We start from the raw sequence: 25,193 nt of genomic DNA on the forward strand, positions 1-25,193 counted from the left end.
CATGGGCCCCTTGGGCAGTGGGTGGAAAGACAGGTGTATGCCCCTTGTCCTCAAATAACCTGTGTGCAATGCCTTGTGACATTTGCATGCCTGTACCAGCTTGCAGAAGATATGAGGTTCTTAATGTACCACATATATTGCATACTAGTGCTACAAATTGCTGTGTTAGCAGTGTTGCTAGTAAATATTCGACACACCTCACAATATGTAGGGTGTTGCAAATAATTATTTAATTTGTTTTTAGGACAGGAGGATTAGTGTTGTCCCATTTGCTTAGAGTGCTGGCAATCGGAGAACAGTGCACCTACGCACCATATTTTTAAAAGCTGAATACTACCGAACAATCAAACAATTATTCTGCATGCTTCTCTCATTCGTGTATGGCATAGCCTATCAAATCGGCTGCTCCGCTTACCGCAAAGAAAATTCTGTTACGGTCGGCTGCAGTTTTCTGCACACTGCGGACAATCCAGAAAAGTTCTGATGTTAAATTATAGAAAAATATGGACTACCATAAGCTACCTTGAGCTCGGTGGTTGAGCCCAAATAGGCCAGTAGTTTGCGCGGTATAATTTTTTACAGCCCAGACAGATAAACACGCGGTATAGTACAGGCACTGCTGCATGAATGCCAGTGTGTCCGTAGTTCTAGGCGAAGTCTCAGCAGAAGGACACTCCACCGGCATGTTTGTACCATGCTTCGTGAAACGTCTTCAAAGAATCAGAGCAACCGCATTTCTGCAATGTCGTCTAAAGCATAGATTTCATAGTGCATATAAACGCGCAGTGACGGGAACGCAAGCTGCCTAGTCCACACTGAAATGCCTCCGGGCAGTGCTGGCTTAGTACGGATTCTCGCAGGATGAAAGCAGGAGCGCTTTTATAACGTGTGTAGAAAAAAGAAGTTTTGATAGCTAATGTAGCAGGTGCGTTTATTAGGTTAATACATCCATTATCGAGATTTGCGGATTTCTAAACTGCAAAATACCAAAGCTCACAGATTTTTAAAATAAACGTTCATGAACTATCCAGTCCATTCTGCCAATGTTCTGGCCTGATTTCACGACAACGAAGCTTCCAGTTCAGCGAAGTTTTTCACGAGCCTCGTGAATTTTATTGTAGTGGGACTCGACTATGTCTCAAATACCAAGGAAAGAGTTTTTCATTTGCATTTGATGCTTCATGTGGTTGCAGCTTACGGTGGTAGTGATGATAGTTATATAAACCTCCATGCTGATTTTTGGTGCGAAAGCACTTCTAGCCGCACTCCCTGGGTTTCAGCGATGTGCGTCTGTGTGGAGCCTCTGAGTAGCAAGTGTAACTGGCTCCCTAGGTCAGTGGACGTCTTATACCCCTGTCACACGGGCAAGTTTAGTGACACTTTCACGAAGTGCACTTCTCCAGAACGAGTGACACTTTCGGGGCGTGCTGCTACACGGAAAAATAAAGTGTCATTCGGAATTGATGGTGGTGACGATGGCTTTTCAAGTAACGCACAAGAAATTTTACTTTTCGCGCTTCAAAGCTTTAATGTACAGTTAATGTACAGTAGATTCCAAACTGCAAGCAATTTTTTATGATTATCAAGGAGCTTTGTGCAATATTGGCGATTACAAAAAAGGCTTCGCAAGACGAGACAAGCCAGGAGCAGTACTTCATGGCGACCCACGGCGATAACGTTTCTGCGCAGCTGACACAATCTGATTGGCAAAAAGTGGTGGTGACATACATGTGCATTCCAGCGCAGCGTCTTTCCGAAGACCGAGTACTGCAGTTAGCCATCGACGAGCAAGCGATCAGAATAAGCGAAACGGTTGCAGATGGTTGCTACGGTCGCCATGCTAGCCGCCATAGCCATACCGCTGCGGCTGCCTAAAAAATTATTGCAGCTGAAAACAAGAATGTCGGAATGTGTGCAGTATATATATTTAATGGCAACGCAAATAAGTTTACATGAACAATAGGGCAAAAAAAATTAGCTGCGTTCAATAAAACTCCATTTTTATTGCCGACGTTGTATTCTAATTTGGAAACGCTGCTACCGAGGCTATACACTTCGCCCCTCGGGAAAAGTGAAGTGAGTTCCCCAAACTCACTTCTTGCCGAGTGCGTTCAGCAGCGAGTGTCATTAAAGTTCATCGTGTGACACGATGCGAATGACACTACAGGCGAGTGTCACTCGTTGAAAATGACACTAAACTTGCTCGTCTGACAGGGGTATTAGTCGCTCTGCGAGTAGGTGGTGGCGCCCACCTGCAAACTGAAGCAGTTATGTGCCTTTCGTTTTCTCAAAATCAGTGGAATGATTAGACTCCGCTGATTTTAAGGAAAGGAAAGGTGCATAACTGGCTCCTTGGGTCAGTGGACTCACAAGCCACGCTTTGAGGTACATGGCGGTGGTGTCCACCTGCAAAAAACCATGCTTTCGCACATTTCATGCTTAGGAATGCTAAACTGCCAGCCATTGTTTTTTCTCCTTCATTTGACACATGCCTACAAACTAATCTCAGTGTCTGGGATCACTGGGTGAGTCAGTCAGGTGCAAACATATGTTACATAGATCTGTTCTTGTGTGCGCTCATTCAGAGCACAAGCCCTTGTTAGCTCGTTTCGTGGCGATGGCGGCGCCATCCTCTGCACGCACTGTAAAGAAGACAATTAAGACAAAGCGCCAGCCACGCTTCACCATCACTGATCTCCCGCACATGAGTGTCTTGCTTGAGCTATCCACACCCATTGGTAGAAAATCTCTTAAAATAGTATGTTTTTAGAGCCTTCGCTCATCTTAACTCTTAGCTCTTACTGCAGCAGTGGCCTAGTGGTTTGAGCATCCACTTTGTGTTCAGAAGGTATGGGGTTTAACCCCCAGTGTCACCAGGCACCCGCCAGTTTCTATTGGCACAGACCAGTTTCCATTGGCACCTTTTCATTTCCCCTCGGCTCGTTGCTCCACTTCTCTAGGGGGCAGTGCTCAGAAGAAGTCTTTGACCCAACTTTGTGTAGACAAAAAAGAGCTTGTGCTGTGGTGCTCTTTGGCCGAAGATGCCCTTACGCCACTAAATCGTCTTGGCTCGATCCTCAATTTCCCGCCATCAGTGTCAGTGCAGTCTGCAGCGCAGACCTTTGCATCACTCCAAGATGCTCCATGCCAGTAATCGCATGGCATGTTTGTTCTGATGGGAGTGCCAGGGGCAGCAGCTTACTCGGCGAGCTTGACAGTACGTTAAGATGCTGCTACGCCTGTGTACGTTTGATAAAAATGTCTGCGAGACTATGCAGAACGGGCATGGTGCACAAGGTAACACATGTCGGAGTGCATGTATCGAGCATTGGAGAAGAGCCTAGCAGTTTGCACCACAACACTACCTACAAAAATTCTTTACTCTCACACGACAGTTAACTCTCAAACGCATGTTGCATGCTCGTAACTGTCCTGGGAAGGTTTTTTTTTTTTTTCATTCATAATGCTCTGTATGCTATTTCAATCTCAAATGACAAGAGTGTGTTGTTGTGTGTTAATTTTTTTTTTTCATTACATTGCACAAGTATTCAACCCTTTGTAATCGGGAGTCTGCTTTCACTGAGTAACTGGTGTTTTCAGTCGGATGCTAGGACTTTTTAAAGAAGTCCTTTTGTTCTTGGTTGAACCAGCCCTCTGTATTTTTATTTCCTTGTAAAACATATTTCAGGGAGCCCAAGTGCACAGGTACAGTGCAGACACCTGCAGACACCCTCGGGTCCTCTTGGCCCCTCCCCTTGAATACATGCCTGAATCTCCTCACAGATCATCATCCTCCATTAAAGTGGAATATCTGTTCTCCAGCAAGATCCTGTATTCCTCTACTTTCCCTCTTACCACTTACTCATTGATATGCTTCTTCCTTACTAGTTTCCTTTGTTTCCTCTTCAAGTCTGTGCTGATTCAATATCTCCACCTTGCCAAACACCTCCATATCCTTCACTATGCTTGGATGCGTGCACAATATGTAGTCTATTTGATTTTTAGTCTCACCTTTCAGGCTCTCCAAAGTCTACTTCTGGTTCTTCCGTGAACAAATGATTTTTTTTTTTTCAGAATACTGTCAATCCCGATTGGCATCATTACAGGAGTAGGCACTTGGCACAGGCGCTTACAATATTCCATAACATGATGATTCATTAGCTGGCATATTGGCTTTCGTCCTGGCACAATGGCATGTGAAGAGAGAAAAATTCATTTCCCACGCCAAATGCAGCATTCAAGTCATGCGTACCGCTGCAGTGGCTCAGGGGTTATGGCGCTCGGCTGCTGACCCAAAAGACGCAGGTTCATTCCCGGCCACAGTGGTCGAATTTTAAGGGAGGTGAAATTCTAGAGGTCCGTGTACTGTGCGATGTCAATGCACGTTAAAGAACCACAGGCAGTCGAAATTTCCGGAGCCCTTCACTACGGCGTTCTTCATAGCCTCAGTCACTTTGGGACGTTAAACCCTCATAAATGAAACGAAACATTCAAGCCATGCTTTTACCACTCCTCTCCTTGCGCATCTGGGATGGGCTTGGTTAGAAGTGGCATCAAGAGTATTTGAAGATGCTATTGGTAGGGTGAGCCAGCTCTCCTGAGAGGGAAGGTGCAATTTTCGGGAAGGCAGCGCAACATGTTAGACATGAGTGGTCTTGTGTAGGGCACTCTTAACGTGTGTGCACTGGATGCTCAGTGCCAGTTAAGATGTGGTAGTGTAAGCATTTACCAGATGTCAATGTCATTGCTAATGTGACGTTACTGTCCTCAAGTTGATGGACGGGCCCCCACTGACCGCGGTGAGAGTGGAATTACAGCTGACTTTCATCAAAGTGAATTTATATTTGAATAATCATTATTCAGGTATTCTAAATAAAACATGCTTATTCAGAAAGCAATGATAAGTAAAGGTGTGGATGAATACAGAGAGGAGGGACTGTCAGTACCTGTTTCTATTCAGGGCACTGGTTCAGACCCTGGTGGTGTGGTTGGACATGTATCCGGAGGATCTGTACGAGCCGCCCCAGTTCTCGGTGCTGCACCAACTTCTTGACCTGACTCAGGCTCAACTGGAACCTGGTTCCAGTCTGGAGCTGCGAGCTAGGCAGCGGCTGCAGCAGTTTCTTGCAAGGGACCCTGAGAAAGGTGACTGTGGAGCTTTGATATGAAGCTTAATAAGGTGTGGATTTGGGCTCGTTGGTAATCCATTCTTGACACAAAGCACGCAGAAAATGATAGACGAAGATGAGAAAAGATAGACAAGCATTAACTTCCAACCAAATTCACTTGGAAGTTAGCACTAGTCTGAGTTTATCATAATTAAGAGCTATTGTAAGGATGGTGAGGGGACTGGACTTTGGTTTGGCCACGTCTGTTGGGGGGGGGGGGGGGGGGGGGGGGGGGTGTAAGAGGATGAATTTTGGAGGGATGGGGGCAAAATGATCGTAGAGAATATTGTTGATTCAATCTGTTGAGGTATAAGGGGAGGTGATTGGATGAATTGATCTGCAGCCCCCCCCCCCCCCCCCCCCCCCCCCCCCCCCCACTAAACATGCATGAACTGTTTGACCTTGTACTCCATCGGTGCACCTAACTTGGCAGTTATGTGCAGTTTCTACAGTTATCTGCTAAGCAGTCGGACTGTTCTCGGAGATCGGTCTCTCAGTTTGTCGTCACACCTTCCATCACGCACACATATGAGAATTCTGAACGACTAAAACATAAAAGCATAAAATATTCTTGGAAGCTCTGTTATGCCCTTTGAGTGGCCTCATGCTTTGTTTGAAATATTTGAATGCTGGTGTTCTGTGAAGAGAACAGCTCTAAAATGGTTATTTCAATGCTTACAGTTTAATTGGTCCAGCATGATGGATATCAGAACCGGCTCATCTGTTGACTGCAGTGAGTTAAATGCCGTAGCTGAGAGCATGCTCCTTTCTTGCATTTGCCAGAGGGACCATTCTTCAAGCCACAACCATGGAGTGTGGTGTTTGGGAACAGTTGGCCGGGAGCCCAGGCTCGAGCTCAGATGGCAGGAGGCCCCCTTTGGCTGCAGGATCTGGCAGAAGAGAATATTGCCCGCCAGCTGACCTGGATGGATGCAGTAAGCTCATTTCATGTTTCCCTCCGTATTTTTGTTTGCAAAATCTCTGTTACGGTTTCCATATCTGCAGCTAGATGGCTTCTGTAGTGTGGCTGAGGCCTTCTCTCGTTGCAGGACCTCTTTCGGCGCCTGGTACCACACCACTGCCTGTCCGCCATGTGGCGCAAGCGGGGTCCGCGGGACTGGGCGGGCACTGTGCACAATACAGCCACAGCTACCGTGCAGCAGTTTAATGCGGTCTCGCGCCGTGTCACCTCAACGCTGCTCTGGGAACGCTGGGACGAGGGCAACCGTGTCCGCCTGCTCGCCAAGTGGATTGGTGTGGCCCAGGAGCTGCGGCTGCTCAAAAACTTTTCCTCTCTCAAGGCTGTCATTGCAGCACTGCAGAGCAACGACATCTACCGCTTGTCAAGTGTGTGGGCACGAGTGCCCCCTGACCGGTTGCAGACTTTCTTGGAGTTGGCACGCATATTTTCCAGTGAAGATCACAGACTTTCTTGTCGCGAGCTCATGCTCAAGGTGGGCTGTGCATAGAGCTCTTATTGTAGATTTACCCAAGTACAGCCATAGAGATGGGTCTGATGTGCTGTACAGTTGGACTGTTGGATAGGAATGCTGTTTTACTGCTAGTGGCTGCCAGAGGGCAACATGTGTAACTCCGCTTTGCTTTTGCAGCGTGGTTAAATTGGCACAGTAATGCTTAATCAAGTTTCTTGCAACAAGGCTATCAGATGCAATGCATGCTTGCTTGCAGTCTTATACAGTGGACTCGTTTCAGAATGAACTCTCAAGATGAATTCTGATATGCTGAGCACTTCAGGGGTATTGTTTAGTTCATGAGCACACCAAAAAAAAATGTGGTTAAAAACAGAAAACTTGTGTGCGTTGTTCTAGCAGTACTGCAAGAGCCTTACTAAACTAGTTTTATGCAAGCAGAAATTCTCTCGGGCAAAAAATAAGGCAGCTAAGTGTTTTACTACAGGTGCTGTGCAAAATTTCTGAACATGTTTGTTTTTCTGTCTTGTGAAGGGGCAAGTTTCTTTTGAAGTTGTCTGTATTCTTGTGCTTGTCTAATAATTAGTTTAATACAGTCAGACCTCGTTATAAAGCAAACAGGAAAAAAACTAAAATAGTTCAATGTAGCCGAAATTCAAAATAAAAAATTTCGCCAATAACATGTGCAAGAGAAGCGCAATTTATTCTGTAAAAGGACGGCAACTTTAGCACAGTTTCCATGCTGTTTGAAGCGATTCTGGAGGCTGCAAAGAACTAGTCACCAAGCGTCTGCTAGATTGGCTTCCCTGCACAGCACTGGTAGAACATGGCGGTGGCAGTTCAGATGTCAGCTTTGGTGGGTTCCCCATATTACAGCCGTGTCACATGAAAAACCGGACGCCAGAATGAAAGTTTTCGCAGTTTTCACTACCTCTGCGGCAGTCTACACGAATACAGGATGGCTGCTAGAAGGCTACAACAGGCTGTTGCTGGTTCTGGGGGCGCAATCGATGGGTGCAAGATGCGCTGATGGGTGCAGACCGCCTGGCTAGCAACTGTTCACCCTGCTGTGTCTTCCATGGGGTTGTTGGCACGAGCGAGATACAGCGTGAATTTTGGCACACATACTTGCCACATCACCACCAGTCACATTTATTGAGGCAAAGCTTGGCCTGCCATCAGTGTGTGCATAGCTTGGCGCTCGGCAGTTCAATATATCCGTTTTATGGACAACTGCGTTCGGTGTATAAAGTTAGAATTGCATGTGTTTGTCTAATATTTCGGAATAGTTTGATATAGCCAATTATTAGGGATGTGCGAATATTGAAATTTTCTAACATGAATCGATTAGGAATACGAAGAAAAAAATGGCTTCAAAAATTGGATTGAATATCGAAAATCTGTTCAGTAAGGAAACCATATTACAGAAAAAGATAAGCAGGCAAATATTATGGCTTGCTTTTTTTTTTTCAAAATAGTGTATGGTCTTTGCAGCTGAAATAAACAAAACTAGACTGACTCAGCACCATATAAAAAAACATGTGCACAGAAATGTGTTCTACTTGATTAGACAGCACAACAGTATGCAACCTGTCATGTGGCCTTGCAAAATGAAATCTATGAATTGACAAGACTGGCAACTAAAAATAACATGATAGTGAGTAAAACCTTATTGATTAAAGGTCGAAGATGCCAAAAATGGGGTGAAGCCTTATGAGGAGGCTTCATTGCACAAACACTCAAGAATTTGTGATAAGCACGGAGTTCTGACAGGCTGGAAAAACAACGCTGACATAAATGAGGGAAACGCACATTGGTGTCAGAATAGTGAGACTGCTTTTAAAAAGGAAAAAGAAATGACCAGCAAAGCGACAGTCACCAGCGAATTAGGGCTGACAGCTGCCGTCGCCGCGGGCTAGCAAAAAAAACTAGAAACCGAAACTACGCGGCCAGGCCATGTTTTGGCTTAGAAACGGGGACCTTTTGATCATTCTCACGTCTTCTGTTATGCACACTTAAGATGTGCGTGGTTACAATGCACCATGCAATTGGTGGAATTTTTACATGATCACTTGCCCTGCTCAGACACCTCGGCTACCCCCTTCGGGAACCCCATGCAAAAATTTTGCAAGTGGGCTGTCCCGCATATCATAGTTGACCAAAACGAGATGGCGGAGCTCACTCTAGGAGAGTTATGAAGGCAACAGGACAAATGCCACAGGTGTGGCCATTAGGTATGTGGCACATTATGGAAAGATCAAAGAGAAAACTGCATACTTTTTCATGATTGTGCTAAGCGGATTGTCAACCATCTTGTTCACATTGGGTTCCATATATGGGAAAGCCCACTTGTGGAATTATGCATGAAGTCAAGCTTAGCAGCGTCGGAATGCGATCACGCAATAAATGCCAGAAAAGAAAGTGAAAAGGACTCATTCGTATTGTTTTCCTGGCACTTTAAACTCGTTCTTTCGATAATTTGCCCAGATATTGTGGTTTTGCCATGGATTAATATTATGAAAGCCAGTGCAGTATACGATCAGTGCTGAATATTTGGAAATTCTCTAATATCAATTTCTCGTATGCGAATATGAACTGAATATCAAGCATATTTGATTTGTATTCCAAGTTTCGAATATTCGCACACTTCTGCCAATAATTCTTAATATCCATGTTCATTATATCGAGGCTTGACTGTAGTTAGGCTCTGTGTTCTCACACAACCTGATGTTAGGCACTTGTGTAAAGCTGAGCTTCTGTGAAGTCTTAACAAGATTACAAGGTTCTGTCAAGTTTTTCAGAGTCCACTGTATATTTTTATAGTGCATCATGCTGCAATAAATACTAGATGCTGCACAATCGGTAGGAGCATGAACACATATCAGCATAAAATTTCAATTGCTTATTCAGTAGCTTTTCATTCTTGACCTGCACACAAGTGGGTCATTTAATCAACCGTTTATGTTGGCACGTCAGTTAGTGTTGTGCATGTGTAATTGTGCTTTCCTGATCATGACCAAAGGGTATGACATAGCCAGAGTGCTGTCCAGGGGGCTGTCCTTTGCCTTTGCTGTTGTCTATTTTCAAAGCAGGGCATGCATAAAACAACTTCCCTGTTTGGTCAGCATAGACTTTTCCACTCGTCAGTGGAATCTTGTGAATTATTTTCTAATTAGCTAAAATTGATGGTGTGATACAATACACCAATGCTAGTTAATAGGGTTGTTGTGGTTGTCTCCAGTGCGTTGACTGTACAGTAGAACCCCACTCTTATAATTTTAATGTAAAAAAAAAATTGCAACAGCCAGGAAACCTAGTGGCTGAATACAGTGCTTGAAAAAATTGGACATCATTGTCTGCTGCTTTCTTTAATATTGTTTGTAACAGCCGCAACATGCTTCTCTAAAGTTTGCAGGGCTTTGGGGCTTGCGTGACCATTCTGCACACACAGAATGTCTGAAACATCCTGCGATGGTACTTCTTGGGCAGCTGTTGGTGGAACGGAGGCAGCAATTAGAAAGGAGTGCGATGAGCAGGCAAAGTAGCAGCACTTGTGTGCTTCTGCATTGTTTCTGCAGCAACCACTTTAATCCTACACAGTCCTCATCAATTGGAATCTAGCTGCGGCATTTTTTAAGCTGCAGGTGACACGAAAATGTCCATGACAGAAACAAAAGCCTCTGCACTGACCCATGCAACCGCACCCCGTACAGCACTGCCCACCCACTACCTGCTGCAGTGTAGCTTTGTTTTTTCACCATCAGTCATCTGCGTTCGTGTTACAGCTGTGATGGAACTGCACCAACAGCCTCAACTTAAAGGTGCACTGAACAGGAATCTGAAGTCGTCTTTTTGCCGCGGGAACTCTATCTACACATTCCGAGCATTCTTAGGAACTTCGACTTATTGCCCTGTGTGGCCGATTTCCCTAATTAAATCGAATTAACGTCCGGCTCCCGCCTTTATTTTTTTAATTCTGCCCGTACGGTGGGCGGAGTCGACCAGCGCGTGGAGTGCCTTTCAGCCAGCTCCGTGGAGGCTTTGCTTTCGCTTTATTTTGTTTTTTAGGTTTCCGTGAATAAATAGTTTCATTCGCAGATAATATAGCTACAAAATAAGCCTGTAGAGATAAAAATACGCACAGACTATTTGCTTCTATGGATTACTACATATTACTCCACCGATGGCAAAGCAGCAAGCCGCCACGGGACTGGGTGAAAGGCACTCCACGCGTTGGTCAACTCGGCCCACCGTACGGGGTAGAATTTAAGAAAAAGACGGGAGCCGGACGGGAGACGGGAGCCACACAAGGCAATAAATCGAAGTTTCTAAGAATGCTCGGAACGTGTAGATTGAGTTCCCGCGGCAAAAAGACGAGTTCAGATTCCCCTTCACTGCACCTTTAAGTCACGCCGCCCATAAGTGTGTAGGGTGTCAGCGTCGGCACAGTGCACTGGGGGCCAGCAGGTACAATGCCAGTCAAGTACCAATGGAGTGTGGAGTCCTGCCTTGCCTGATGTGCAGTCTTTATTCCACTCATTCCTGAATGTAAACTGTCAGTACTGGCTGTGTTTAAAGCACCGTTGTGAGGTGACATTCACGACGTGCCATGCGGGAACGCTGCCACCATTGCAGTGTGTCAGCAGAGTTTGTATTTCTTGGCCTTCTTTGGGAACTGGAGTGGGACTGGCTCGCAAAATCTCAGTAGCCAGAAAATCGCAGCACCCGGCAATGTAACAGTGGGGTTCTACTGTATTTTGCATAGCCCTTTTAGCTGCTTATACTTGGTTTCATATACAGCCTGCAATGCTGCCAAATCTCGCACGCCTATTCATGCTGGCTACTTCTGTGCCCAAAATTTTTTTTTTTTTCTTATGGGGGTTTAACGTCCCAAAGCGACTCAGGCTCTGAGGGACGCTGTGCCCAAAAACTAGCTCATCGTACGTCCTAAGTACAGACAAGCATCTTTTGTTGTGAAGAAGTAGTTTGAGTGCCACAGCTGGCAATCTCCTGTAGTTCGTTTTACCTCTTATGACATTTCTGTCCTGCCCTTCAGAGACCTCAAGGAAGATTGATGTGCAGTGGAGTGATATGTGGCTAGCACGCCTATTTCCTCTTAACTCCATCAGCTCCCAAAAAGTACTTTACCATCAGTGCAGATTTTAATCAGAAGGCTCAGTAACAGTGCCAGATTGCCTTGTCCATGATTTTCAATGCTAAGCATGTTGTTTTATACTTCTCCATGTCTCCATGGTAACCTTTACCAAGGTTTCGAGAAGGCTTTTGCTGGTGCTGTAGTCGTGTAGCCTCCTAAGCATTGCATGCTAAGTGTGAAACAGAAGTATAGGGACATAGAACACCCTTGATGCATTGACTTTTCATCAGTTTTCTTTGCTTCGTGCTGCTTGGTGCAATGCATTTCGTACATTCAGTAACATCATCAATCTGGGCGTTGTCGGTTGATTGTCGTCAGCAACAAGAAGTCAGTAGTAGAACAAGCTTCACGTTACTTCCAAGATGGCACCTGATTTGTGAATAGTGATAAGCGACCTCTTGATTAAATTGGCTGTGCGTCTGAAAACAGCGCAACAGTACTGAGGCTATCATTACCACTTGCCACTTAGAGGGAGGGTAAGCGAAGTTTTCTTGCAGTGTGTTTCTTTAAAAAAACACAGGAAACCTGAAAAGGTTAGTGTTAGACATGAAATAGTAGAACTTTGGTACTAATCACATGTTATGGCAGGTTATTGGAATGGAGAAGCCTGGCAGTGTATTGAAAATCTCCTCAGAATTTTCGCTGACTTTTTGTGTGACAGAGCTTTGGACAAGTGTTCAGCACTGCAAGGAAAGCAACAAGTGCTGCAGTCTGTCATGCATGTTATTTGTTGTTGTGACATTGTGTGTTTTCATTCAAGTCCTTGGAAATCCGCAACCTCTTGTATTGGATTTTCCTTTGTTGCTGTTTGTTCATGCCGTTTTTGTGTGTCCGTTGTTCACTCTTGGCAGGAGGGAACGGCAAAGTTTGCAGACACAGTAGGTGACGATGATCGGCAGCTTCAGAAAGCAATGCAGCGGCAACTGGCAGCCGGCTCGGTGAGCAGAAGCATAAATGCCGTGGCAATGTTGACGTCCTTGAAGTAGAAGGGAAGCGTTCAGAGTTTGTCAGAAGGTTGCCCTTGGGTACATTAGGAGACTTCGTTTTAATTGAAGCTGCAAGAAAGTCTGACAGGTATAATGTTGCCAAGCTCTGTTTTCAAGCTCTTCTTTGACAGTGCAAATTCTGAAGGCAGGCTTCATGAAATTGATTGCCATTGTTGTAGCTATGCTATATGCAGTAGTCAATGCGAAAAACTGTAAGCAAGTAGAACTTTGAATTGGAGGTAATCAGAAATTTATGCTGCATTAATGAGTTGGATATTCTGTTAACCTGCACAGCAGAAACTCGAAAATCCTGAGAGCATGAATAGCCACTAATGACTAAGTACCGGTCGATGGTATGGGAAATGGGGCTATGCGTTTCCACTTACGAAAGAATCCTAATTAATGTTTGCTTGTTTAATTTACAGTTAATTTTGTTGTTTCTTGGGATCCCATGACATAGGTATCAGAAATTCAAGACGGCAAACTTTGTCTTTGTTCTAGCTCCAGGGATTTTTTCTAATATTTTGAGTTAATAATTGCATCACATTCCTTGGAGTCCCCTGTCTCCAGCATAAGAAAGTGTTTCAAAATACCAAAGAGAACCACTTTAAAACAGCGAAAACAGCAAACCAGAACCAAAAGTTTATTCGTGGCCAGGGACCATCATCCTGTTGACAGAGCACTGAAATCACAGACGCTACTTGAAAAACACTTGTTCGTGCATTGAGTGGCTGAAGTAGTGATGAGAAATGACGATTCATTTCACAAAATGCATAAGACAACCTAATACAAGCCCCTGAATTTGTTCTTCGCGCAAGGAGCAAGCAATAACGTGCGATTAATGTTCATCGCGTCACAAACGCAATGTTGCCCGAAAAACCACCTGAACTGAGGCCACGGAAACTGTACACTTTAAAATCGATTTGCGCAGGCATAGGTTACTGCATGACTATAAAACATGGTGGACGTGATCAGGACTAGAAGGAAAACCTACAGTAGAAGTTTTGTTAAACTACGTGATCTCAAAATACTTCTGGAGTAGCCCTTCAACTGGAAAAGTTGTGCTATAAATTACAACTTTGCTAGCATTTTCTTTGTCGCATTTTTCTTTTCAGTGGTGCATTCTTCTGTGTCGTCTTCCTTGTGCGATACCAATAGTTTTTGACGAGCAGATTCCCACTCTGGCAAATGATTTCTGGTTCCCCCTTATTATTCTAAGATGCATGTTTCCTAACAAAGTAAAGCAGAGACCAAAAACTTCAGCAGCAGTTGCAATAATAGTAATTGAACAGTTGCATTTCTGCTAGTGGGCTTGGTTTTTTCAGGTACTGCTTGGTGAATATAGTATTCTGTCCATATTGTGATGTCACTATTGTTCGCTTCTTGTGGTAAAAATTTTCAACGGTATAGTTATCGCTAAAAGCAAGTGACAAGTTTGCAACATGAGCATATTCAAGTTTTTAAGTTGAGTTTTGGTGTAGTGTTGCGCCGGTCTTTCATCGGAAGACCGAAGAATCGCAGTATTTTGTCAGTCTTTTGTATGCTCAGATGGCAGGCTCAGGTTGTTTTTTGCTGTAGCTGTTATGGCAGCACATCTTTTTTCTTCATTGCGCACACTGCCACACCAGTTGATATAGTACTGAGGGAAAAAAAAGCTGGAGAAGTGAGCGAATACAACTATAACATACTTGTGTTTCTGAACATACTCTACTACTTTATGATTTGCACTAGGAAATTGTGTAATTAGCCTTTACTAGTTGGCTTATTAGGCGTATTACCAAAGTAATCACTTGTGGAAGACAACTGCCAAAAAAGTCCTCTTATCATCCATATACACATTACCACTTTTAAAGTTTGGTTGAAGTTGCATAAGCGCTTGGCACCACTAGTGCACTATCTTCACAAGGGCTTCGTTCTAACCTTCCATTATGAAACTTCTGTTATTAAGTTTTTGCTTGGTTACGCAGTCTGTTAGATCTTGTGCTACATGTGGAGCTGTGTAAATTTAATGAAGTCATGTGCTAAGATGGAAAACTTGTGTGTTAATACAAAGCTTTGTACCTTTGATGTCACTACAGACTGTTCCACAATTAAACACTCACTGTAGAATGCTTCTCTCACCTAAACTAGTGAATTGTTCCAAGCTCAAATATTGCACAGAAATGGCATTTAGTTAGCAGATTTGTTTTATACGACATTTGTTTGTTACCTGAATCGATCAAATGAAGTCGGATATTCGCAGCGTCTGCGGCGACAACAAAACAAAAAAGGCTGCTTTCTCAGCGATTGCACCGGTGGTGCCATCTCGTTTGTCGGCCGTACAGATTCGGCAAAGGAGTTAGGGGGTTGCGGGAGGTTCGTACTCTTTTTTTTTGACTGCTATATCAGTGATCACAAAAAACTTGGTTTACCAAAACTGCATTAAATATGAAAACTTTCCTGAAAAAGCTTCTCTAAACCTCCTGCAACTCCTCCCCTCCTTTGCCGTATCTCCACGGCCAACAAACGATGACGCCACTGGTAGAATCTCTGAGACCGGCTAGTTTTGTCGTCACCGCAGGCGCGGCAAATATCCTTAATGTAATCAATTCAAGGCATGTGCCGTTAACAAATGCAGTATAAAACAATTTTACTGACTAAATGCCATTTCTGTGCGAAATTTGAGCTCGAATAATTTGCCGGTTTCACCAAGAAACTCTGCGACGCACATTTAATTATGGAACACGCTGTATGTTATAACTTGTCATGCTGTATGTCCAACTTTGTGTGTGTGAATCTGTGTTTCTCAGATGCAGCAAAGTAATATGTAAATAAGCTTTTGCATTTTGGGGCAGTTAGTCTGCGCTTTATAGCTGCAGGTCTTGAGGAAATGAGCTGCATAATGGCTGTTTTTTTTTATTGTGTTTAGCCTGACTTCAGTTCGTTGCTGTGGTGCATTTTAAATGTTTGGCGTGTTTGTGTCATTCATGTTCTTTCCTAGGTTATTTATTGCAGGGCTAATTGATTAAAGCGCACTACAGTGCATTGGAGCAATTTGGGAAAATTTATTTTCGGTATTTGGGTTCGTGTTAAAAGACTCGTGCAGTTCCGCTTTTCCCAGGGTTTCTTCATTGTTGCTTTTTGTTTCATAGTTGGTGGTGCAGGTCAGGATTTATTTTTTTCTCATCTCGGGCCTTGATTAAGTGAAGTCTTCGCTAAACTCATTATTGAGGTTAAGGTGGCTGAAGGAAACATAGCAAGCATAAGTCACTGAGGCACTCCTGGCACAGTAGTAACGTGTGGGATGTTGGGGCTTCTTGCCATGTCTGTGTTTTTTCAGTTAGAGAAAATTTTCACATTGTTGTCGCTCTGACTTCTAATCTTTGGGCATATTTCTTTGCAGCCAGGCACAATGCAGGGCACAGTGCCTTACTTGGGCATCTTTCTGACAGACTTGACGATGTTGGATGCGGCTCTACCTGACGAGCTGCCTGGAGGTCTGCTAAATTTTGACAAGAGGCGCCGCGAGTTTAGGGTACTTGCACAGATAAAGCTTCTCCAGAGTGCTGCTAACTGCTACAGCCTCCAGCCGGATCCTGCCTTTGTGGCTTGGTTCGACACACTGCCCATGCTTTCAGATGAACAGAGGTGAGTGCATTCTGGCATCCCTCAGGAGCAATGTGCAATGCATCAAGAAGCATTGTCAAGCATACAACATTCTTTGGAGTACATGCTCTTTGTTGGATACTTAGTGAGGAAAGAGTAAATGTTCTGGGTCACCATGCATGAGGTAAATGTTGAATGGCCAGTGCCTTGTGGCGGTGTTTTAAAGAGCTGTAATTACAACTGTGATTATAATGCACAGGACTGCAGAGCACAAAGACTAATCGTTTCCCTGATGGCTAATTACCTTGAAGAAGTAACAAGTGACACTGAAATCGAAACTGCCATATCTAAACTTACGGGAAACATGGCTGGACCGGATGTGGCATTTGCCATATTTAGTATAGCCTTGGCATGATTATGCAATCCTACTCATAAGATAACATTTTAAAAATGGGTATTTTTTCTCTGTTTTGCACATTGATTTTATCTTCAAACGTGGATACTGGGCAAAGCCAAAAATGATATGCAGTGGGACGTTACTTTTGGCTGTATATAAGTCTCACCGTTATATAAGACGCAATGCTGAAAATTGCAGGGAAAAAAGCAACTCATACACCAAAAATTACAGCACTTGGATACTACTGCACATTGATGCAGCCTCTGCATTCTGCTGTCTCGGGAATTGTTAATCCTTCCTTAGCAAAAGGCACAGAACAAAGAAATTTCCTGATATGATTGGTATCTACAATAAAACATCGGTAATTTGAACTCCATAAACTTTAAATCCTGAATAATTTGAAGAATTTCTGCAGTCCCGTAATATCTAATGCAAATTTTACATAATTCAAACCGGCGGCCTGCACCACCCCACTTATTCGAAAATGTGGTGTGCTATGTGGTAATGTGTTGTCCAGATTTCATCACAAACCCGGTGAAGTGACAGCCCTTTTGAGCTGTGAGACCGGGTGGCAGGATGATGCCGATGGTTGATAGGCAAAGCACCGCAGCCCTAGTACTCCCAGCACAAAAACAATCCTGCCATGTGGCTCATGGACTTCCGGAGCATGCGCCTGCATGGCAGAAGGAGCACTTGACTGCAACGGACGAGAGGATACAGATTTCAATGACCACACACCACACACATACCTAGAAGTTGCAGTGTATGTCCCATGACATGTTGACTGTGTGTCACACTGGTTGGCTCTGTTTCTGTGTGGTGAGCTGTGGTTATGGTTAGGTTAGCAGCATATCTTATTATGTAAAGTAATCGCAAATTTTGTCCAATAAAGGTAGTGCATTGCCACAACAAAATTTTTTGCCTGGGTCGATTTTTTTGCTGCGCTTAGTTTGGAGACCCATTAGTGAATATTTTTGCTGTCCCAGTAGTTTATAATTAATGAGGTTTTACTCTACTTTATGTAGTAAACCTGTGATTTTCTCGCACTGTGCCCAGTGGTCGCTTGTTAGAGCAGCTTGATGTTTGATGTCATGACTTTTGTGGAGGAGGCCATTGTGCTGGCTATTCATTGTACGGCTGTGCTCTTCTGTGCAGTTACCGACTGTCTTGCAAGGTGGAGCCAGCCAGCAGCCCCAAGAGAAGCCCATTGAGGCAAGTAATGAACTGTTGGGCCATTTAAAGGCTCTGGCCTGATTTTATGCACATTAAAAACTAATGGGTCTTTGTGCTCAAGCTACAGAGTTCTGAGGCATACTTTGTTGGAGGGCTTCACATTAAGTTTGGCCTCCTTGAGTTTTTTTTTATACGCAAGATATCTGTGTATGAGCCTTTCAGATTGACCTCGATAAAAATGCAGCCGCCTTGAAGGGGCACCGAGGACAAATTGAAGTTGGCCTGTGCACAGTGTACCGCATTCTAATCACAGAGACTACTGTCGCCATAACCAGGGTTTTTATAAGCTAAAAGACAAAAACCAAATACAGATGTATTCAATGGCCAATTTCACAAGTAAACAGTGTGCATCGACACAGATTTTTGGTGTGGTTCCCAGAGGCTAGGCTACACAGCCGTTAACTTGAAGATAGCAGCAGCAGCCAGCCCTTTTCAGTGTGGAGGTCACGAGTTTGAATCAAATGGTGGGAAAATTTTTTAATTCAATTTTCTCGGCCACAGGTGTGTATTTTGCAGCCAGAAAAATGTCAGCATACACAGAGAGAGCTGGAGAATCAATTTTTTACTGAAAACAATAATCGGATAGAGTTCTTCTTGATGTCTCTTTAACTGGGCTCAAACCTGTATTTTTGGGCTCAATAGCAGGACACAATCTTCTGAGCCACTGTGGTGGGTGCCGTTTACAAGAAACTAGTAATCGGATGCTGAAGCTGTTATTACTATTCTTTTTCCAATTTTTTTTCTATAAATAGTTTCTAGCTAGCTTTCACTGAGCTTATTTTTTTCTGCCAGTTTTGAAGTTGTGAGGCTTATGCTTGCCGCTTCACTGTGCAGTTCAGGCAGTGTCATCGATGGAGACACGGCATCCCTTACCAGCACCAGCAGCCAGCCCCAGAGTGGTGGTTCTCAGGAAAGCTTGCGTCGAAATGGGGTGAGCACTTAAGTTTCTTGTAGATCCAGCTGTGGAACTATGGAGCTAGGCAATCCTGAGGAAGGCTTAATTGCCCCATGACATGGGTGCACAGCTTGGTATTGAGAGGTGCACTAGTGTGCGCCACACCTTTTGGTTCCAGGACATATACCAGGTGTTCCAGGGAAGCCCACCACTAATTTTTAAAAACGGGGTTTTTGAGGCAAAGAAGGTTTTTGCGACATAGTAATACTAGTTTTGGCGGACATCAAAAAACAGGCAAATCATGTTAACTAGTAAAGTGGTTAACTAAATTCTGTTAACTTTTTACTTTTATCAATAGGTGCCTCAGTGCAATTAGATTCATAATCATTCGTTAGTAAAGCTATAGCTGTTTTTAGAATTTCGAAAATGCAATTACCTTCACCGCTGTGGCTCAACAGATTTTGGTAAGGTCTTGCTCCTTTGAAAACCGCACACTTGTGGGGAGCGCAACGTAACGTCCATCAAAACGCAATATTCTGTGATGCAGGTACTAACATGAGAGCACCGCAGTGCAGGCAGGGTAGCAATTGTCGCATGAGAAGTCACCGCGGAGTGTCGAGATTTGATGGGCACCACTTTGCACACGCCTCCCCCCGCAGGCATGCAGCTATGGCATGAGAAATGGCCCGAATTATTTGAGCCACAGGGGTGAGGGTAATCGTGTTTTCGAAATTCTAAAAACTGATATGGCTATTACCATAGCCCTTCAATGCTTTTATGGTCATGAAACTTCTCCGTAACGCTATGGGAGAGCTTCATATCTTGACTGCGTCTTTCACGAAGCGGCACTAAAAGTCCTGTGGTGGGGCAACGACGTGAGCAAGTGAGCATCTACATGGCCGCAAGACAACAGGCAGAATGGGACACCGGCGGTGTGGCAGCAAATATTTTCTCTTCTGATTTGCCTTCATTCGCAAATAAGTACAGTGCATGTGAAGCGCAAGCCTGATATGCCGAATACTTGCTGCTAGACGGATTGCCGCTCTGGCTATGGAGGTATGCAGGAAAAGGCCTCGCTGTTCTGTCTGCCGAGCGACGCAGAGCTGCATAAAATATGGAAGTGAGCAATATCCCGACAGAAAAGCGGTGAGCTTCTGTTTCAAGCACGTCCATGTCTGTGAGAGGCATTTGGCCCCACGGATTTAATTCGGTCTGGCGAGTTTGTGGTCAACGGAGAAGCAGTGTCGCTGCAACGTAAGAAGCTGAAACTCAGGCCCAGCGCCGTCCCATGGATATTTGAAGGCCTACCAGCCTACTTGAACAAGAATCTGTGACAATGTTGCATTTTAGACAGCTGTACTCTTCAATGTGCTTATGGCTTTTAGCATGAAAGCATTATTTCATGGACCCCGCAGGGGCATCTGCTTCATGCAAATGTTGGTGAGTTGCGACACCATGGGTTCCTGAGCATCCGCAGGAACATCCCCACAGAGGGATGATGGTGAGCAGTGCACTACCACGGACCCGAGCACCCGCGCTTAGCCATGCGTGGCATCGCCGAGTCCGGGGGAAAGGGATCCTGGTGGTTGAGCTAATGCCGAGTGTTTGGACCTTTAAGGCCCCTCAGCAGAGGCAACACACCACTTTGGCACCTGCTTCCTGTAGACGGCACCTCCGGCCTAACCCGACTGGGGGAAATCGGCAGTCGCCTTTTCCTATCCTCCCCTCTGTCTTTTACTTTCCTATCTTCTTTCTTACAACTCTCCTGTCTCCTCCTCACTTCTTGGTTTTTTCCTTTTTTCCTGGCGGCGAGGGTTAACCTTGTGTGGTGAACTACCCTGCGTTACGTCATATTGGGTGGCACACCAGATCACAGCAGCGGGTGCCACTGGCCACGTCAGGGACCATACACATCCGACTACGTTCGTGTAAAGGCTGGTTCACATGCATGCAAGAGACTCAAAATTGAGCAGCGCAGCGCAGCGAAAAATTTTTAACTTGTTGGAACATCGCCGCTCTGGCTGCTGGAGCCACCGCGATGGCTCTAAAAAGCTTTTGCGCCGCAGCAACAAAGCGTGTGAAACAGGCTTTACTCGAGCGCGCGGTGGTGTTGTGCATGCCTCCGTCAGTTATAGTGCAAAAACAACGAAAAACTGGTACTGTCTTCCCAGTTTGAGAGAGAGAGAGGAAAAAAGCTCTCCGAGCAAATGAAATTTCCCTAGACTATACAAAAAATCTCTTTTCCGCTAAATGACGCTCCCCTCTTTCTTTTCACTTCTACACTCTACCTGCTATCCTTTATTTCCGCTGCCCCAGCTCAGGTGCTTCCAGCAGCGATAGCAGATGCCGGGGTAGAAAAAATTTTTACCTTCCATATTCAATGCAAAAAAAAAAACCACTACAACAACAAATGACATCCAAATTCCCTAGATCAAGGGAAAAATCTCTAGGGTTGGCAGCACTGGCACTCTGCAGCACGCTCCAGAGCATTGCAAGTCATACTGCGCGCAATAGTGCACTTCTGGTGCCACGAACACTGGGCCTCTTCTCTTAGCCGTAACGTAAGTCGTGTTCTTTAAAATGGCAGTCACATGCTTCTTGTGTTGTACTCTGCAACGACTGCAGATTTCTTCTCACCTCATTCAGCTCGTTTGATTATCACCAGTTTCACGAGGAAGGGGTGGTTCTCCCACGTCATGGCAGCCATTGCACATACACAGTTGTGACAAAACCATACAAAATGATGCCAGTAGCTTCACCACACACCGCATGTGCTAACTGCATGGCCCCCTTACCCAATTTGCTAAAGCCCCAAAAAAACTCTTACACTAGTTGGCTGCTAGGCACATACATCATGAGACATCTATATATCATCATTGGTTGCCGCGTGCTATGCAGCACTTGCTGCGCCATGCAGGAAAGGTCACCTTAAGATGTATGCTGAGGGGAAGTCAGCTTAGCCAACCTCCTGAATTGACCAGCACTCTCTGAAGTTTGATCTATTAGATGTGACTGCCAATCTTTGCAGTGTTTTGGTGTGCATTCACTTTGTAGCTTTACAATGGTCACAAATTGTTCTGCAACAAAATATGATCTAAACGAGTTCAGTATAATCAGGTTCGACTGTATTACAGTATTCCACTCATTTGTATGAAGCCCTCAAACGGTATGCATTCGTAGCAGTTAGCACTACTTCCTGGGCTTGATACAGCTCTTTCAGGCACATGGAGTCAACCATGATCCATACAAAAGCGCATGCCCAACACGATACTGTCCCAAGCCCTGGGCCACTCAAGAATGACACCAGCACACACTGCAGTGTACCCTACAAGCATTCTAGATGGGAGCGTGGAGCACTCTGCTCCTAGTTTTCAACTACTTTGGATGCATTTCAAGCTTTACCCACTCCTTGTGGCAACATGCTCTGTTCCATTGTTGCAAGAAACACGCAACATGCATACTTTGGGTCGAAAGCCTTAGCTTAGTTCTCTGCAGGGTCCAAGGCAAACCCTTTTGCACTGTGTAATTGCAGTGGACCCAGCAGCGCCCGTGGCAAAGCACTGGAAACCTGCAAAGCATGATGAGTGCTTGCCCCCCACCTACACCACCACATGACCCTGACCTCAAAGTCATCAGGGTCAGCCTGGATCCAACACTGGCAGCATGTCAGGGCAGCCCTACTGGCGTGAATCAAGGCACCACTCTTTACAAGAGCATATTGGTATGTAGTGGTTTACTATATTAGTGCGACGATCAGATTGCACATTCTAAACATTTCAGTTTTCCAACCTTGTCCCTTTGTTGTGCTTTTTACACTGGACACAGCTGAGCAATGGGGACCACACACCAGCAGTGGTGCGCAATGCCCTGGAGAAGCATGGCCTAGAAGGCGATCCTGATGAGTATGTGCTGTCGCAGCAGCTGCCAGACTCCGGTAAGCATGTCATGGTGTGCCTGTGTTGCACTATACTGGACTATGTTTGTTGAACCAATGTCTGTCACACATGCTAGAGGCAATTCGCTCACGAGACATTGGTACCCTTTGGCTGTGTACTGCCAGTTGTAGCTTAGTGGCATGAGGACACTCTTCACAAGAGTGAAGAATCGTCTCAGCATACAGCCCTTATATGACAACATTCATGTGTGCCCTGTTCCGAGCATCACTTACTGCAAATATGGGTTTGCAAAGGGGTGCTCCCTTGTACAAAAATGTTGGAGCTAAATGTTGAGCTAGTTTCCATCATCATGTTGACACTTTTGAACTCCTGTATTCAGGTACTTAGACAACACAGATTTTTATGGGGACAGGGCAGGCCCTGTACCTCCCATGTATTTTAGACTATGTTCGAGGCCATTTTTCTCGGGGTCTACTAGCATTAGAGCAGTCACATTGGTATCATTGTAATTAGCTTTTTGTGCTCTCTTTACTGAACCGTAATATTTGTTTAAATAGCTGTTTAGTATTTTTTTTTTACTGTACCCTACCAATTTTTTTAACCGAAGTCTGTAATAAGCCTCTTTTGAAACAAAATTCCGGTCATTAATTTCTATAATTCTAATGCAGTAAACTTGCGCTTGTCTTTGGTGTTTACAGTCTTTGGGACGACAGTTTCAGTCGCTTTGGGACGTTAAACCCCCATAAACCAAACCATATTTAAAAAGTTGATGAATTAATGTCAACCAGTTATTAAAGTAGGAGTAATGATAAATATACTGGCCAGGACTTTACATGACTTCAACAGCATTTACTTGGCTTCAGTTCAGAAGAATGCATTGGTTTTATTTTTAATCTTGACCCATTTTAGTTTGGACAACCTTTGTATGCATATACTGGCTGTCCCAGCTAAATGTAACCAAGGCGGGTGGTTTTTGAATTTCATTAGATAATGCCAAATTGGCATTGGGTCTGAATGATTATGCATTTAAAAACCAAGCCTATTGCTAATTGCATTTTGGTGTGCGAGTGGTGTTTTTAATTTTACATACATAATTTACATAATTTGACATACATGGCATTGTATGTCAACCCTGCTGCAGGCTACCCCATCAGCACTAGTATCTGGATGTATAGCGAGGTTAGTTTTATGTTAACTTTCCCTAAGGTCATCTGTACTCATGCTGTGCAAAATAGCCCATCCTAGATTGTTACTGTCCACAATTTTGTTTAATCTGTCCAGAGCAGCCCACTGTAAGTGCATGCCTTAAAAATAATAATTAAAAAGTTAACCCCTTCGGTCACCATGTGCTTACATAACTTGTTTTGTGTCAGTTTCGGTTACTGTTGGGGTATCAATATGCTGGGATGACTGGAGCTTACATTTTGAACTCTTCGCAACAAGTTACGTTAGAATCATCTCAAGCTAGGCATGCAAAATGAGTGGTGAAAACTGCTTTTCACCCTTTCGAACACACGTTATGTTCTGTGATCAAGAAAAGTCTGTAAATTTGAGTGTGTATATTTTCAACCCCTATCTCGTGAAAAGAACATGAATGGCTTAAAAACATTAGGAATTCATGCACAGCGCACACTTCCATGCTCATGGAATTTCACCTTGATTTCTAAAAAAAAAATATATATATATATATTCCCAAATAATTATTTTCTTTATCATTCCAAGCAGCTTCTACAACAAAATATCAGGTACATTGTCTTTTAGCAAAACATTCCACCGTGCGAGAGAAAAAAGTTACAGCACCAGGCAGCACTTCCTAGACACATCCTTGCAGCTTTGCGACATCCTTCATTTCTCGTTTTTGAAAAGTGATACTTTTTTACTAGGCACGAAATGGCCCTGCCAATCTCTCAAGCAGGATCTAAAATGTTGTATCACTGACTTCGTGAAAACAGCTCTAGACACTTCGAAAAAAAGTTTGAAAAGTTGTGTGCACAATCGTAGGCGCCGCGCCGCAGATGTGTGCCTCCGCTTTTTATGTAAGCGCCAGTATGGCTTCGGAGAGTGCTTGTATTCGTTTGCTTGTTTGGATGCATTGCATCAGCACTTTTGAAGGTCAAAGATAATTTTAATTGTTCACACAATGACTTCTGACAGTAATGAGCCAAAAGTTTAACCAAGACCGTTAAAGCAGTGTAGAGTCACAATGACGACTTATCAAGACCAGATAGAAACCGCGTAATTAACTATCACAAAGGGTGGAATTCTTTTCTCTGCAATCTTGGTATTCCTCACAACTTTTTGAAAATTTGAACATTTTCCTCCCACTGGATAATTGGTGACTGAAGGAGTTAGGTAATGCGCTTTTAGGCAATTAGTGCTATCATCGTGAAAATTATTCCTGCAGTTATAATTTGTACCCAGTCAAGTAGACATCTGCAGAAGTTGGTT

The 25,193-nt window shown here is 44.2% G+C and overlaps 1 protein-coding gene across 2 annotated transcripts in view; it reads left to right on the forward strand.

The window, feature by feature from the left end:
* Rgl (Ral guanine nucleotide dissociation stimulator-like) overlaps positions 1 to 25,193 on the forward strand; it is a 45,644-nt gene that overhangs the window by 17,273 nt on the left and 3,178 nt on the right. The window contains exons 5-13 of one of the 2 annotated variants that reach the window (XM_089581512.1): positions 4,961 to 5,145; positions 5,952 to 6,103; positions 6,218 to 6,622; positions 12,605 to 12,691; positions 16,122 to 16,366; positions 17,877 to 17,933; positions 18,789 to 18,885; positions 22,382 to 22,570; positions 22,675 to 22,783. In XM_089581512.1, coding sequence (XP_089437638.1) covers positions 4,961 to 5,145; positions 5,952 to 6,103; positions 6,218 to 6,622; positions 12,605 to 12,691; positions 16,122 to 16,366; positions 17,877 to 17,933; positions 18,789 to 18,885; positions 22,382 to 22,570; positions 22,675 to 22,783 — 1,526 coding nt within the window. The remainder of the gene's footprint in view (positions 1 to 4,960; positions 5,146 to 5,951; positions 6,104 to 6,217; positions 6,623 to 12,604; positions 12,692 to 16,121; positions 16,367 to 17,876; positions 17,934 to 18,788; positions 18,886 to 22,381; positions 22,571 to 22,674; positions 22,784 to 25,193) is intronic. The other variant, XM_089581513.1, reaches the window with a different exon arrangement.

This window comes from Amblyomma mixtum, chromosome 3, assembly GCF_055824585.1.
Source record: "Amblyomma mixtum isolate Tamu chromosome 3, ASM5582458v1, whole genome shotgun sequence".
In the NCBI taxonomy this organism is placed as follows: domain Eukaryota; kingdom Metazoa; phylum Arthropoda; class Arachnida; order Ixodida; family Ixodidae; genus Amblyomma; species Amblyomma mixtum.